Below are 14,602 nucleotides of genomic sequence, written 5' to 3'. Positions count from 1 at the left end.
AGAAAAGCCAGATTGCTCCCAGCCAGGGCAAGGCTGGCAGCAGGCTGTGAAAATGGTGTGAGATGGAGCTGGGCCGAGGGAGTCTGGGAAGCAGGCAGATGAACAGGAAGCTAGATAGCAGTCATTTTAGCCCCAAACTCCCACGGCTACTTGAGAGGTGTTGGACCACCCAAGCAGGTGGCATGGCCAGGTCCCAGCCTGGAGAGGAGGCTGTAAAACTAGGAAGGTGGGCCAATGGGACTGGGACAAAGCTACTTTGGGCCACAGGCAGTGAATGGGGCGAGATTCTCTTAGTTGTTGGCTGACGTTAGGTCTTGGACTTGCAGAAGCCAGAGGCCCGTGCTCCACAGCAGGCCTCCTTCTCTGTGGTCGTAGCCATTGACTTCGGGACCACATCCAGTGGCTATGCCTTCAGCTTTTCCAGTGACCCTGAAGCCATCCACATGATGAGGTGAGGGCAGCTGGCCTGGGAGACTGGGCTGGAGAGGTACCTCAAACTCTGGTAAAGGCCTAGCTTTATAAATAATCACGGGGCAGGGTCTTATCAGAGCCCCTTGCATCTCTAGGACTCCTCGCTGGGATGGGAGGCTGGAGAATGGACTTCAGGTCCAAACTTCAGCCTTATTTGGAGTCCTCCTACCCACTACAGGAATGCTGGGCTTCATTTATTTATTTGTTTATCCATTTATTTATTTGTAGGGCTGAATATCAACCCTGGGGCCACAAGCCCACAAGTGTTCTTGGGTTAGATCCCCAAACCAAGGCTTTATTTGGGGGATGTGTGTTTTAATGGTTTTTAATGTGTGTGCATGCATGCATGTGTGTACTTGTGCATAGTGCATGCATCCTAAGGCCTCTGTCACTCCCCACAGGACCTCTCAATGGACCCAGAGCACACCGATTGGCTAGCCTAGCTGGCCGTGGAGCTCTGGAGATGCACTCATCCCTAGTCCCCACCCCATCCCCCCAGCGACAGGGTTAGTGACTAGGTTATAGATGCCACTATAGCCAGCATAAGCTCTAAAAATAATGAAAGAAAAAGAGGAAGATAAGGAGAGAGGGAGGGAGGAAACGAAGGAATCAGAAAAAAACTTTCAAGTAATTTGGCCTTGGAAAACAACCTTGAAAAGTACAGTGACTTGGCCAGAAACGCTTCTGCTAGGGTCCCAGGGAAACATATCAGGAGGTCAGACACAGGCCATGTAATAATAATACAGAGGCGAGGTCTCTCAGGGCCTCTTGGATAGAGAGGATCCCTGGGGGACTGTTTATAAAGGGATGTAAATGGCATCATTCGTTTTCATGAACCCTAAGAGATATGCACTGTTATTATCCTGGGGAGTGAGGATGAGGGCGGTGTTTGCGAGGCGGCCTCACTCTGTAGATCAGGCTGGCAATCATCCCACCTCAGCCTCCTGACTGCTGGGATTGCAGTCACCACTCCCAGCTCCATTATTTTCATTTTACGGATGGCGGAGGTGGGAGCTCGGGGAAGCTGTGTCCTGTTCAGGGTCACACGTCTGGCCCCTGAGCCAGCACCCAACTGTAGGAATGTGTCCTCTGGCTCCCCTGACTGCTTTTGTCTTCGCAGGAAATGGGAGGGGGGAGACCCAGGCGTGGCCCACCAGAAGACCCCGACTTGTCTGCTGCTGACCCCGGAGGGTGTCTTTCACAGTTTCGGCTACACTGCCCGTGACTACTACCACGACCTAGACCCCGAGGAGGCTCGGGACTGGCTCTACTTTGAGAAGTTTAAGATGAAGATCCACAGTGCCACTGTGAGCCTATGTGGCCAGGCTCCTGCCAGGGAGGTGTTAGTGGAAAACAGGGCAGAGCCTAGAGACCAGAGGAATGGCCTGACTGGGGGCCGAAGGGGTGGGGTCATGGGCCGAAGGGGTGGGGTCATGGGCCCAACAGGTGGGCAACACTAACGATGGGCTTGATGTGATGATGGGCAAGAGGATGGGGGGGGCAGAACTAGAAAATGGCGGACGCTGGGGCAAAGCCGATGTGAGATGGATAGAAGAGAAAGAGAAGCAATGGGAGATGGGTGATTATACCGAGGAAATCCTCAGGGAAAGGGGCAGAGCTATGGCCTCCTGCAGAGCAGCCCTGTGTCTCTGCCAGGATCTCACCTTGAAGACCGAGCTAGAGGCCGTAAATGGGAAGAAGATGCTGGCCCTGGAGGTGTTTGCCCACGCCCTCCGCTTCTTCAAGGAGCACGCTCTTCAGGTGTGCTGCTCTTCCCAGCCCGCGGACGGGGGCAGGGACACCCTATCCCTTCTGTCCCCTCCCTCTCCCCTAATCCCACCCTGAGTCCAGATGATGGGTGGTCACTGCCAAGTCACAGGCCACTCCAGTTCCCTGTCCTGTCAGAGCTTGCCCTTGGGCCAGCCAGGCGAAGATCAGAGTTCTCACTCCAGCAACAGATCTTCCCAAGCTGAGCTTCCAGAAGGGTCTGAAAATGCTTCAGGCCAGCTCCTGCCTCACTGTCCTCCCCTACTGCAGGAGCTGAGGGAGCAGAGCCCCTGCATGCTCGAGAGGGACACTGTGCGCTGGGTGCTGACAGTGCCTGCCATCTGGAAACAGCCAGCTAAGCAGTTCATGAGGGAGGCTGCCTACCTGGTGAGGATGTGCAGGAGGAACTGAGGTAGCCCGCACCTCATCCCTCCTTCAACCCCGAGGACCACAAAAATCGTGTGATGATATTCAGCCTTGCTGGGATTTTGGGAAAGTGTTGTCCCCAGGAGAAGGGGTGAGCCTTCAAGAATAAGAGCAGCTGGGCAGAGGCATAGGCCATCACAGTGTCCTGTTAAGTTTCTGAGAAGCAGAGCCCAAGATGGGGAGTGTTATCTATATAGTCTGCTGAAGACAGGCTCTTAGGACAAAGAGGGTGGAGGAATCAGGACTGGAGAGCGATGTGCAAGGATGCGGTCTCACCCGAGTCTAGCTTCAACCCCATTCTACAGGAAGCCCCAGAGGGAGGATTGTGGCACTGGATTGGCCACAGTGAGGCAAGGGTCCATAGCTGCCTGCCGTTGCTTGCTGGTGGGATGGAAGGGGCACTTGTCTGTGTGGGGGACCAATGTCTAAAGCAGGAGCTGTACAGCAAGAGCAGCAGGCAGACACCAGGGAAGCCACTCTGGCCCTCCGCAGCACTTCTGTACACCCCCATTCCTGCCCCAGGCATCGTAGGTTCTTCCCAGAGGAAAAGGATTATTTAGTTACAAAGGGAGATGATTCTGGCCAAAGTGTGATGTCTTCCTACCACAGAGAATGTGGGGTTCAGACACTACCCTCTCCAATGGGGACAGAGAGGCCTCACAGAGCAAGATGGGTTGCTTGGCTCTGCCCCTGGGGCCTTGAGGAACAGACCCTAGGACATCCAAAAGGTATCTCAAGCCTCCCTTCTGTCCCCTTGAAGATGCCTCTACCTGTGGGTCAGATGACAGGACTATGGGTGCCTATGCTTGTCCCTAAAGGGGGTTGACTTTGAGCACAGTGAGCCGCTCTGCAGGAATCAGAAGTCCCCAGACAGATCAAACATGCCTGTCCATTTACCTACCTGCCCTGCTTTCTCCCATGTTGCTCCCAGAAAGGGCTGGCCCAGGGCAGGAAGCCCCCGTTCCTACCTGTCTCCCTCTTAACTTGGTCAGAATGCATGGAATCCCATGAACTCTAAACTCCCTGGAGAGAGCCTTTGTCCTGCTGCAGGAAATGACAGATCTTGAATGTTTCTCCTGAACCCCCACTGGCCTGTCATGATGCCTGGAATTTCACTATTTCCTTCCTGCTATAGCAGATTCTTTGGGAACAAAGTTCTGGGAGTGAGGCAACCTATGGCCAATATCTGACACCAGCCTGGTGAGCCGGGCATTGCCCCTACCATCCCCTCCAGTTCAAGGCACTCATCCCCCACGGTGCTGGAATTTCCCCCGGCAACACCACAGCCAGCACTTAGTTAGCCCCTGCCATCCTCTCCAGTCCACTGCACCCACTCCCCCACCCGCCCCACTGTGCCGGAACCCCCAGCCACACCACAGCCAGCACGGCATTCCCTGGGGATGGGAAATTTGCTACAGCCATGCCATTTCTTTCTGCTCGGTAAGCCTTTGGCTCCTTGGCCCTGGCCCTCCCTAGCCTGACCTCAAGGCGGCTGGGAGGCAGCTTCAACTGTGTGTAGCATGAAGGGGCCCGACAGGCCTGGCATGGATGGTGTGGTGGGAGAAGAGTTGGGAATACCCAGGCTGCAGAGTGCCATCTTACATGACGGTCTATGGTGCTGCCTGGTGCGGGCCACCACCTATATCCCCAGGCTGGCCTGGTGTCTCGAGAGGATGCAGAAAAACTCCTCATTGCTCTGGAGCCTGAGGCTGCCTCTGTCTACTGCCGAAAACTTCGCCTGCACCAGCTCCTGGACCTGAGTAGCCGGACTGTAGGAGGAGGGCGCCTGGGTGAGCGCAGGTCCATTGACTCCAGCTTTCGACACGGTGAGCTGCTCCGGGGTTGCTGCCTGGTGCAGGGTTTGATGGCATGCCCTTGGAAGGTTAGCTGTGTCTAGGATGGAAAAGGGGAATCACCACCTGAGGGAACCCAAGATCCCCGGTGGAGCTCACTGTGAGGGGGACACAGCCCTGGCTCTAGGGCCCCAGGTTGAGGACAATCCCATCTTGACCAGAGAAGCAGAGTCTGAGGGTCAGGGAGACACAGACCACCTCGGGGCAGGTGCTCAGTGGACACTAACAAGGGAGCAAGCTGGGCCCCAGCCTCCTCTTCAAGGCTTTTCCTTAAATGGCCACTCTATCAACTGTTATCCCACATCAACCCTGCCCCTTAGCAACCAAAGCTCTTACAGCCAGACCCAGGCACTGAGGCCAAGGACAAACTCCTCAGTGTGCTCACCCTGGCAGGGAGAGGTCCCAAAGTCCTGAGCTTCCCTGGGACACCTAGAAACACCCACCTAGATCCTTCAAGGCCTCTTGGGCCTGATTGCGCCAGGACCTGCTCCCTCTGGGGCAAGAACAAGTCCTGTATCCAGAAATGCTTCTAGCTGCTGCTAGTGCCTGGGATTGGGATCCGTGTTGCCACAGGGCTCTGGACAGCCTTGGTAAGGAGAAAGGTTGAGACGGTAGCTCCTAACCTTACTTTCCACCCCAGCCCGGGAGCAGCTGCGGAGGTCTCGCCACAGCCGAACGTTCCTGGTGGAGTCTGGTGTAGGAGAATTGTGGGCAGAGATGCAAGAAGGTGAGGTGACAGGGCATGAAGGGACATCTCAGCGCACAGAGACTCTAAAAACTGGGGAGGGCTCCATCCGTGAAGCCTGCATCCTCCCTCGGTCACCTATACCCCATCCTGCTCACAGTCGCATCCCAACTCATTCCGCCAGGAAGTTCTGTTCCATGCTCAAGCATCAAATCATCCCCCTTCCACACGTAGCATCCTTATTTGGTAGCCTGAAATGAAGTCCTTCGCCTCCCTCCATAAACCAAGGCTGGGTTTGGTGCCTGGAGCAGGGCTGGGGGCTGGGGGTGGGGGATGCAAGACGGAAGGTGAGAGATAGGACAGATCTTTCATGTTACCTGTATTGGCCGGTGCAGGAGACCGCTACATGGTGGCAGACTGTGGAGGTGGTACTGTGGACCTGACCGTACACCAGCTGGAGCAGCCTCACGGCACCCTCAAGGAGCTCTACAAGGCTTCTGGCGAGTATACCCACGAGTACCCTTGTCACCAAGCTCTCACAGGGCCTTCCATCGTCCCCTGGTGGCCGATCTGGCAATAACACCCGCTCTGTCTCCTGCCCTGCTATAGGCGGCCCTTATGGCGCAGTAGGGGTGGACCTGGCCTTTGAGCAGCTGCTCTGCCGCATATTCGGGGAGGACTTCATCGCCAAATTCAAAAGGCAACGGCCAGCAGCCTGGGTGGATCTAACCATTGCCTTCGAGGCCCGCAAGCGCACTGCAGGCCCACACCGTGCGGGAGCACTCAACATTTCCCTTCCCTTTTCTTTCATTGACTTCTACCGCAAGCAACGAGGCCACAACGTGGAGACGGCCCTGCGCAGGAGCAGGTGCGCTTAGGGTCAGGACTCGGGAGGCTAATGTGGCCTGCCTTTGCAAGGGAGAGTCGTGTGCCCCAGGGACTAGAGATTGAGGCCTGGGCAGTTCCACACACGTATACTGTGCCAGTGACAGGTGGCGGGACCTTGAGTACTGGGTGGTGAGGCAGGTCCACCAGCGGTCAGGAATTGGCAGTGCAGTTAAGAGTTAAGTGTCATAAGGGACAGAGGTTGTAGATTTTATCTTCTCCCTGACCCACCCTGTTACTCAGTGTTCGTGGCTCTGCTATACTGGAGTAAGGGTCAAGTCGTTTGTGATCTCCTGACTGAGCCGAGCCGACAGCAGAGTGGGATTGAGGATAAGGGCAGGTGTCCACCCTTCGTTCACAGCTTGAGGACCCCTTTCTAGAAGCTGCAGCAAACAGCTGAGCTGACCCATGGATTTGTGTGTCCCCTTCACCACCCACAGTGTGAACTTTGTGAAGTGGTCCTCACAGGGGATGCTCCGGATGTCCTGTGAGGCTATGAACGAGCTGTTCCAGCCCACAGTCAGTGGGATCATCCAACACATAGGTGAGTGTCTGGATTCATCACCAAATTCAGGTTCAGAAATAACTCCACTCCTTTATGCCTGTAACCACACATACCTTGGGGTAAAACCTAGAATCATCTGTATTACCTGGAGCAAACAACTCATGGTGATAAAGGAACTGTTTATTGTCCTGCCAGGTTAAAGAAGGCCTGGTGCTTCCGTCTCCCCGTTTTGTAAATGGACTTAATGAGCTGATAGCGTGTAGACAGGCTGTCCTGAGCGGTGTAGATGCAATTCTGGTTCTCTATTCTTCGTGGGATGGTAGCAAAGGAGTACGGTGTCGGGGGCCGGCAGGACCAGTGAAGAATGCCAGGAAGCACTGTTTTCTTTTTAATGCTGTCAGAGTACTGGTGGGGCCGGGCATAGTGGCATGTGCCTTTAATCCCAGCACTTGGGAGGCAGAGACAGGTGGATCTCTGTCAGTTTAAGGCTAGTCTGATTTACAGAGTATGTTCCAGAAAAGCCAGGGTTCTAGTTGCACAGAGAAACCCTGTCTGGAAAAACAAAATCTCCGCCCCAGAAAAAAAAAAGTACTGGGGGAGTACTGGGGTAAGTGGAGAAGAGCCACTTACCATGAAATATTGGCTCTTAGTGACTCTGTCTCCTTCTCTCTCTTCCTGAACCCCACCCTACACCTGTCCCTGCCCTGCAGAGACATTGCTGGCAAGGCCTGAGGTACAGGGCGTGAAGTTGCTATTCCTGGTGGGCGGCTTTGCAGAGTCGGCTGTGCTGCAGCATGCAGTACAGACAGCACTGGGCACCCGTGGCCTGCGCGTTGTGGTCCCGCACGACGTGGGTCTCACCATCCTCAAGGGAGCAGTGCTCTTTGGCCAGGCACCCGGTGTGGTGCGGGTGCGCCGCTCCCCTCTCACTTACGGCGTGGGCGTACTCAACCGTTTTGTGCCTGGTCACCACCCACCTGAGAAACTGTTGGTTCGGGATGGGCGCCGCTGGTGCACTGATGTCTTTGAGCGCTTCGTTGCAGCAGAGCAGTCGGTGGCCCTGGGAGAGGAGGTGCGGCGCAGCTACTGCCCTGCGCGCCCCGGCCAGCGGCGCGTGCTCATCAATCTGTACTGCTGCGCTGCAGAGGACGCACGCTTCATCACTGACCCTGGCGTGCGTAAGTGCGGCGCACTCAGCCTGGAGCTGGAGCCTGAAGGCTGCCCGGAAAACACAGGCACGCCCCCCAACCGCCGTGAGATCCGTGCTGCCATGCAGTTTGGCGACACGGAGATTAAGGTCACTGCTGTGGATGTCAGCACTAATCGTTCTGTGCGGGCGGCCATTGACTTTCTTTCCAATTAAGGGTGCCCTTTCGTTGGGGGCAGAAGAACATGCTGGTTTTCACAGCGGCGCCCCTTTCTACCCACCCTGAGAGAAATGTGGTAAGGACACATGGAGACTCGCGTTGGGATTGGGCCTTGGTCTACTGATTGGAACACTAAAAGAATGCCAAGAGGTGAGGTGGCATAAGAGACTTCTAAGGTTAGAGGGTGAGCCTGGCTTATAAATGTGTGACCACGAAGACAGACTACAATGGAGGACTAAACACTGGCCTGAACTTGAGGGTTGAGGGGAAGGTTAATCAAAATTGCTGAGGAGCCGCACGAGGTGCAGAACCTGGGCCTGAAGGTTAGAGTTCACTGACTGTTGAAACTGTGGATGGAGTTCTAGCCACAGAAGCCAGAGAGCAATTTCATGCAGGGTTTAAGCCCATGCTAAAGGGACAGATGTAATAGAAGCTGGCTGTGTGACTGTTAATCGCAGAGCAGTGGCTGACGGGAGGAGGGTGCATTGTTACAGTGAAGGCAGTTTGGAGGGGATGTGGACGCAGCATGCTCAGAGGGACCCACGGGCAGCCTATAAATGACTCATTTGCCACCAACCCAGCCACAGGAGGACAGAGTTCACTGGGGTGAGGGGGGTGGGTGCCCCAGCTCTGCCACTCATCACTATAGTTTATCACTAGGAAATCTGATCAACCATGGGCCTCAGTTTCTCCAAGTGTGAAATGTCGGACACTTCCAGCCAACTATGGCATAGGACAACTTTACCTGGCTGAGAACTTACCCTAGGTGAAATAAAGCATGCGTGGTCAAGAAAAGCAATAATCTTCTAGAACCACCAGAGTGGGGAACCCCACAAGTGGAGTAGTGTGTGAGGTACAAGTACCAGAGAGAAGAGAGGCCGTTTTCAGCTGCACAGATGAAAGGGACCTGGCAAGGAACTGTTGCTTTCTCCCTGTCTGGCATCAGAGGCCTGAAGACTGCTTTATCCTAGGCAGGAGGCACCTCCCCACCCATATTAAGCAACAAGTCCCAGGCCTAAAAGGCATCCATCCCCTTGTGGTGCCAGTGCTACAGTGTTGTGCAATGCCTCTTCCTCCTGATGGAGCTGGTCCATCTGTGAAGGGTAAGGTCATCTGCCAACCCCAGAGAACAAAATGCCCCCACCAATATCTACTGGAACTTTTGTTTATTAAGGTCTCTATCCCAACCAGTCATTTAAAAACCAAGTACCACAGACCTGAGGGGTAGGAGCTGGGAACTGTACCTCCTCACCACATGAAGAGCAGTGGGGACAATGGAGGGGCAGCAGAGGTGGAGACGGGAGACGACAATAGCAGCAGCAATGGGGCATCAATGTCACAGAGACAGAGCCACTCCGTTCTCTCCCAGTCCCTAGCTAAAACCCCCTATGGCTTGGGGTGGAAGAGGTAAATCCCACCCCAGGTCCCTCCTCTCAGAGAGTCTCCTTGGGACTCAACCCATTTCTTCAGTCAGGAGACTCAGGCACATGGGAGAGGAGGAAGTGGGAGAAGAGACCACAAGAGAGGCAGGATGGTGGCAGGAATGAAGGCAGAAGTGGGGGGCACCAGCAAGGTCTAGCCCTGCCACGCCCACCCAGGGGAGAGGTGAGGAAGCCACACCATCACGCAGCACGTCGGGAAGCAGGAGGAATTTAAGGCTCAGGGGCTCAGGCAGGCAGGCAGGCAGGCAGGGCCCAGGCCTCAGTCGAAGCCGTGCCAGTCGCTCTGTTCCGAGTCGTACTCCAGCTCGGCGCCCACACACTTGACACCATCCAGTAGCATGGGTGTGCCATGGTGCCGGTCTGCAAGGCAGGGGCCATAAGTTAGCGTGTTGGTTGTGTCCTGGTACCACACAAGGTTTGTTCCACAGGAGCCTCTTCCTCCCATTGGCTAGGGATCCAGAAGAGGACCCTGCCAAGGAGATTTTAGAATCCCCTGCCAGCTTCTAGGATCTCTTGAGGCCAGCCTTATGCCTCCTTCGCCCAGCCAGACCTCCCCTGCTCTCACTCACCCATGACCCGTGCCTGCACCATCACACGCACGCAGGTGCCTGTGTCATCTTCGCAGGCAAGTAACATCTCCTCTTTGAGGACGCCCTCTTTGTGTGCTGAGTACTCACACTTGATGCTGTAACCTGCTGGAGGACAGGGAAGGGCAGGAAATCGGTACCTCCCATGGCTCCTCTATAGTGTCCCCAGCACTCACAGTCCCCCACCCAGTAAATCTCCCTGAGCCTCTTCCAGAAAGAGGCCCAGATGGTCCCTCCAGAGACCCAGCCCCACAAAGCTGGCCCAGAACTTCAAGAAATTTCCCATTCTTTCAAATAAGATCAATGTGTCTCTGGTGTGAGAATTCATGGCTCTAAAGGTGGAAGGACAGGGTCCAGTTAATCCTTCTAAGAACAAGGTCCCCTGGTGCCACACAGGAAGGCAGGAAAGTGACAGAGAACAAGGAGTGAGCTCTGAGCAGCTGGAATGGCAAAAGGAAAGGACTTTCCCAGTTCCCTGAAGGGCAGACCGTTAGGAAGCAGCAGTGCTGGGGACACGGAAATGAGGCTGGAGCTCAGCAGCACACCCCGAAACTGACAGTCTGGTCTCCGCCAGGTTGGGGATCAGGAGCAGGACAGGATCAGAAGCCAGCTGGAGAAGCAGCCTAGAACCCAAGGCCTGGAAAGTAGGTACTAGGCGTTAGCTCCTACAGCTCCAGCCTTTTTACCCAGGAAGATGAGAGGGAAGGCTGGGGGCCAAAGACAGCTCTCAGTGGCTTCCATTTCTGGGACCTCTCCACTGAGGGTACCACCAGGCAGTGGGCAGGTGCAAAGCTGCAGTGTGTGTTAACAGAATGGGCTTCTCTGTCCAAAACTAGAGGCCTGGGGCTTGAACTGCCGTGCCCCGACACCATAAGCTCAAGGAGGTGCCATGGCCCTAACTGGCTGAGCTGCCTATTCACCCGAATAGGGAAAAGGGCAAAGAACCTCATGTTCTCATGCCACTCACGGTAGGCCCTCATGGGTGAGGGCAGGCCTCTAGCAGCCCGGGAGGGGACCTACCTTCAGGGACGGGAGTGACACTGAGGAGCCTGAGGTGCAAGCTGTGGACAGGGGCCTCACGGATGTCTCTGCTCAGCTTGCGCACTGGAGGCAGAGTGAAGGTAATCTCATACCTGTGCTGGATCTTCAAGAAGCCAACCTGCAGTGACAAGGGGAAGGAGAGAGGCATCTTCACTGCAGCTTTTCCTAGGCATCAGGGTACGCCACCTAGGCTCCTGAAGGGCCCCAGCATCTGCTGCCCCCGGTGCCCAGCTCTTGTTACTCTCTAGCTGTTTCGCCCTCATGGCTCCAGGCATTCCCTGCATCTGTCTCAGAGGCCCCACAGGCCTCAGTGGTCAGTTTTATAGGTAAGAATATAGAAGTCAGGAAGTGACTGCCTAGAGGTCACATTGTGAACTACAGAAGTCCTTCCTAGACCTCTTGGTCACTTCGGTCCCGTGTGGCACACAGGAGGAAACCAGTGTCAGGGAGGGAAAGCTTAACATCCAGCCCCTGTCCAGATCCAGCAGCCAGTGTCAGGGATACTGGTATTTTCGTTACTTGACAACATGGGATTGGGAAGAGGACGGAACTGGAGGGATGGACACTAGGGTTTGGGTACAACTTAATGGTAGATTATGTACTCAACATGTGCAAAACCCAAGAACCAAACAAAACCCACAGTAAAGCAGCTCTGAGAGTCTACAGCAGGTCACAAACCAAATATTAACACTGACTCTATGATCCTGTCCGCTGACACATGGTAATGGATGCCTGCCTACCTGCCCACTCAAAGGTACCACGTGACCAGTGACCTCTGCTCATGGCCCAAGCAATTTCTGTTGTCTAGATACACTGCTTGGACAAGCAGTGCTGTCCCTCTGGGACAGATGCCTTGGGAATTTTGGTGTGAAGGGTCAGAAGCTGAAATGGCTGCCATTCTAAGAGCCTCCTGAGCCAGGCACAGTAGCTCCCGTCTGCTCCCAGCACTAGAGAGGCCGAGGCAGTAGGACTCCACAAATTTGAGGCCAGTCTGAGCTTCCCAGTGTTAGTCCAGCCCAGCTATACTCTCAAAGCAAAAAGCTGGGCATATAGCTCAGTTGGTAGAATGCCTGACTAGCATGCATGACCCTGGGTTTGACCCCCAGCACCAAATCAAATCAGGCATGGTGGGGCATACCTGTAACCCCAGCACTCTAGAGGTCGGGGCAGAAGGACCAGCAGTTCAAGGTCGTCCTTGGCTACACAGCCAGTTCAAGGACAGCTTGGAGTACGTGAGACCCTGTCTCAAAAAAACGAAATGAAACAACACATTTTTCTTTTAAATTTGGGGTTTTGCTTTTCAGTTATTTATTGGGGGTGAAGGGTGGGTTTAACACACAGGCTATAGTGCTGTGGAGAACAGAAGACAATTTGCAGGAGTTGGTGTTAACTTTCCACTATGGTTCCAGGGACCAAACTTTGGAGTCAGGCTGGGCAAGTACTTTCACCTGCTAAGCCAAGTCAATGGCCCTCAAAAAATTCAGGTCTAAGCCAGGCAGTGGTGGCGCACACCTTTAATCCCAGCACTCAGGAGGCAGAGACAGGCGGATCTCTGTGAGTTCGAGGCCAGCTTGGTCTACAAGAGCTAGTTCCAGAACAGGCTCCAAAGCCACAGAGAAACCCTGTCTAGAAAAACCAAAAATAAAAATAAAAAAAACAAACAAACAAAAAAAAAACTCAGGTCTAGTGAGCTGGCACAGGGTTAAAGGGTGCTTGCCACTGATCTGAACCCACATGGTAGAACTGACTCTTGCAAGTCGTCTTCTGCCTCCACATGTATCTTATGGCACACCTCCCCCAGACCCCCAAATAAATGTGAAAAGTTTTTTTTAAGGCTTTCTGGGAGCTGGTAAGCTGACTCAGTGGACAGAGGCACTTGCCACACAGGCCTTGATCCTGAGTTCAGTGCAGGATGAAGGTGGAAGGAGAGAATGGACTCCATGAAGTTGTGCCCTGACCTCTATGTGTGCACTACGCGCACACGGTAATCATGTTCAAGACTTTCTGGCTACACTTGTCTGCTGTGACCTGGGGCCCAGCTGTGGCACTTGCAGAATCTGCCAGGGAAATACTCAGAGATGATAAGACAGTGCTTATCAGCACTTCATTTATAACAGAAATGGAAACAACAGGAACACCCAGAAACACAGAAGCAGCCATGACATATGCCAAATACCAGATGGGGGTGAAATCTGATTGAAAATTATTTCCTAACAGGCAGGAAACAGTTTGCAAACAGAAGCAAGCAAAAACTACCATGTCCGCTGTGATACCAGCTCTTGGAAACCAAGCTTTGAAAAAAGTGCACTAAAATAGTCACCAGGGACACTTCTGGGTGGTGTAACTATAACTATGGCTACATTTAACTTTCCTGATAATTTTTTTAGTGCTTTTATTTTGTTTATTTCCCTGGGAGTCATCAGCTGCAGAAGAGAGAATACATAAAGACTTTAGCATTGGACCGAAACAAATATGAACCTGGGATCTCTCTGAGAAGGGCAGCAAGCCTGTGGGGCTAGTCTTCATGGAGACACCCACTGACCTCTCACCACAGGGCACCCCTGCCCAACTCTGGGGCCCTATGGACCTACCTGAAGGCCTCTGAATCCCCATTTTCCTCAACCCTGTCCCTCCCACAATTCCTTCCTGCCCCTTCCTAGTGTGTGTGGAACCTAAAAGCATCCAAGCAGCTGAAGGGCCATGCTGCTGGGTGTGTGGAGTGTGGCTATGAATAAAAGTGCTCCAGTAAGTCAACGACACAGGGCAAAGCTGACACAGCTCAGCTCAGTAGTGGTGTGTGTGTGGCATGTACAAAGCCCTAGGTTCATTCGAGATCATTAAAACCACTACAAAGAGCCACACCAGGCAGAGTTAAAAACACCTTATCATCACCGTAATTAGCGACATCACACACACACAGCCTTCCATTCTCACACCAACTTTGTGGGGCGTGAAGAGCCAGCTGGGGCAATGGCTCAGCAAGTAAAGACTTGCAGCCATGCATGACGCCCAGAGTTTGAGTCTTGAAACCCACAAAGTGGAGGAGAGAACAGACTCGTGCAAGTTGTCCCCTGACCTCCGTGTCTAACTATGGCATGATGCTCCCACAAAACAAATAAATGTAAGAAACAAAGAGACACAAAGGGAGGGAAGAGATAAATAGGGGCAAACTGCCCAAGGCCACAGAGCCAGGACAGCATGCGTAGGCCTGATCCAGGCCCATGACACCACAGCCTCCAACCAGACTTCTATGGCTCTTGTCTGGCTTAGACCACTGACAGTAAGTAGCCTTGAATCAAATGATATTTGTTTGAACCACTCACTGATTCCCTCACCTCCCATTTTACAGATGAAGAAATCAAGGCTCAGGAGATGCAAAGATGTGCCTGTGAGTCCAGCTGTGGAAGGGGTTCTATGCACAGGATGTGCCTGTGAAGCCAGCTGTGGAAGGGGTGCCCGTGAGTCCAGCTGTGGAAGGGGTTCTATGCGCAGGATGTGCCCATGAGTCCAGCTGTGGAAGGGGTTCTATGTGCAGGATGTGCCCATGAGTCCAGCTGTGGAAGGGGTTCTATG

General features: G+C 53.8%; 2 protein-coding genes across 4 annotated transcripts in view; one reads left to right on the top strand and one right to left on the bottom strand.

The window, feature by feature from the left end:
* The window catches only part of Hspa12b (heat shock protein family A (Hsp70) member 12B), a 21,566-nt gene extending 12,812 nt beyond the window's left edge, over positions 1-8,754 (top strand). For both annotated transcript variants that reach the window (XM_026788494.1, XM_005365590.3), the window contains exons 4-13: positions 327-451; positions 1,592-1,778; positions 2,128-2,232; positions 2,509-2,625; positions 4,316-4,490; positions 5,158-5,244; positions 5,598-5,702; positions 5,812-6,070; positions 6,528-6,631; positions 7,303-8,754. In XM_026788494.1, the coding sequence (XP_026644295.1) occupies positions 327-451; positions 1,592-1,778; positions 2,128-2,232; positions 2,509-2,625; positions 4,316-4,490; positions 5,158-5,244; positions 5,598-5,702; positions 5,812-6,070; positions 6,528-6,631; positions 7,303-7,955 (1,917 nt within the window). In that variant the 3' untranslated portion in view covers positions 7,956-8,754. The remainder of the gene's footprint in view (positions 1-326; positions 452-1,591; positions 1,779-2,127; positions 2,233-2,508; positions 2,626-4,315; positions 4,491-5,157; positions 5,245-5,597; positions 5,703-5,811; positions 6,071-6,527; positions 6,632-7,302) is intronic.
* A 356-nt stretch (positions 8,755-9,110) lies between these two features.
* Positions 9,111-14,602, bottom strand: part of CUNH20orf27 (chromosome unknown C20orf27 homolog) — a 14,079-nt gene continuing 8,587 nt past the window's right edge. Inside the window, exons 4-6 of one of the 2 annotated variants that reach the window (XM_005365587.3) lie at positions 11,009-11,147; positions 9,971-10,096; positions 9,111-9,761 (exon numbers count right to left, since the gene is read on the bottom strand). In XM_005365587.3, coding sequence (XP_005365644.1) covers positions 9,661-9,761; positions 9,971-10,096; positions 11,009-11,147 — 366 coding nt within the window. In that variant the 3' untranslated portion in view covers positions 9,111-9,660. The remainder of the gene's footprint in view (positions 9,762-9,970; positions 10,097-11,008; positions 11,148-14,602) is intronic. The other variant, XM_005365588.3, reaches the window with a different exon arrangement.

The sequence above is a fragment of the Microtus ochrogaster genome, unplaced genomic scaffold, assembly GCF_000317375.1.
Source record: "Microtus ochrogaster isolate Prairie Vole_2 unplaced genomic scaffold, MicOch1.0 UNK3, whole genome shotgun sequence".
Lineage (NCBI taxonomy): Eukaryota > Metazoa > Chordata > Mammalia > Rodentia > Cricetidae > Microtus > Microtus ochrogaster.
This window is presented reverse-complemented; position numbering and strand designations above follow the sequence as displayed.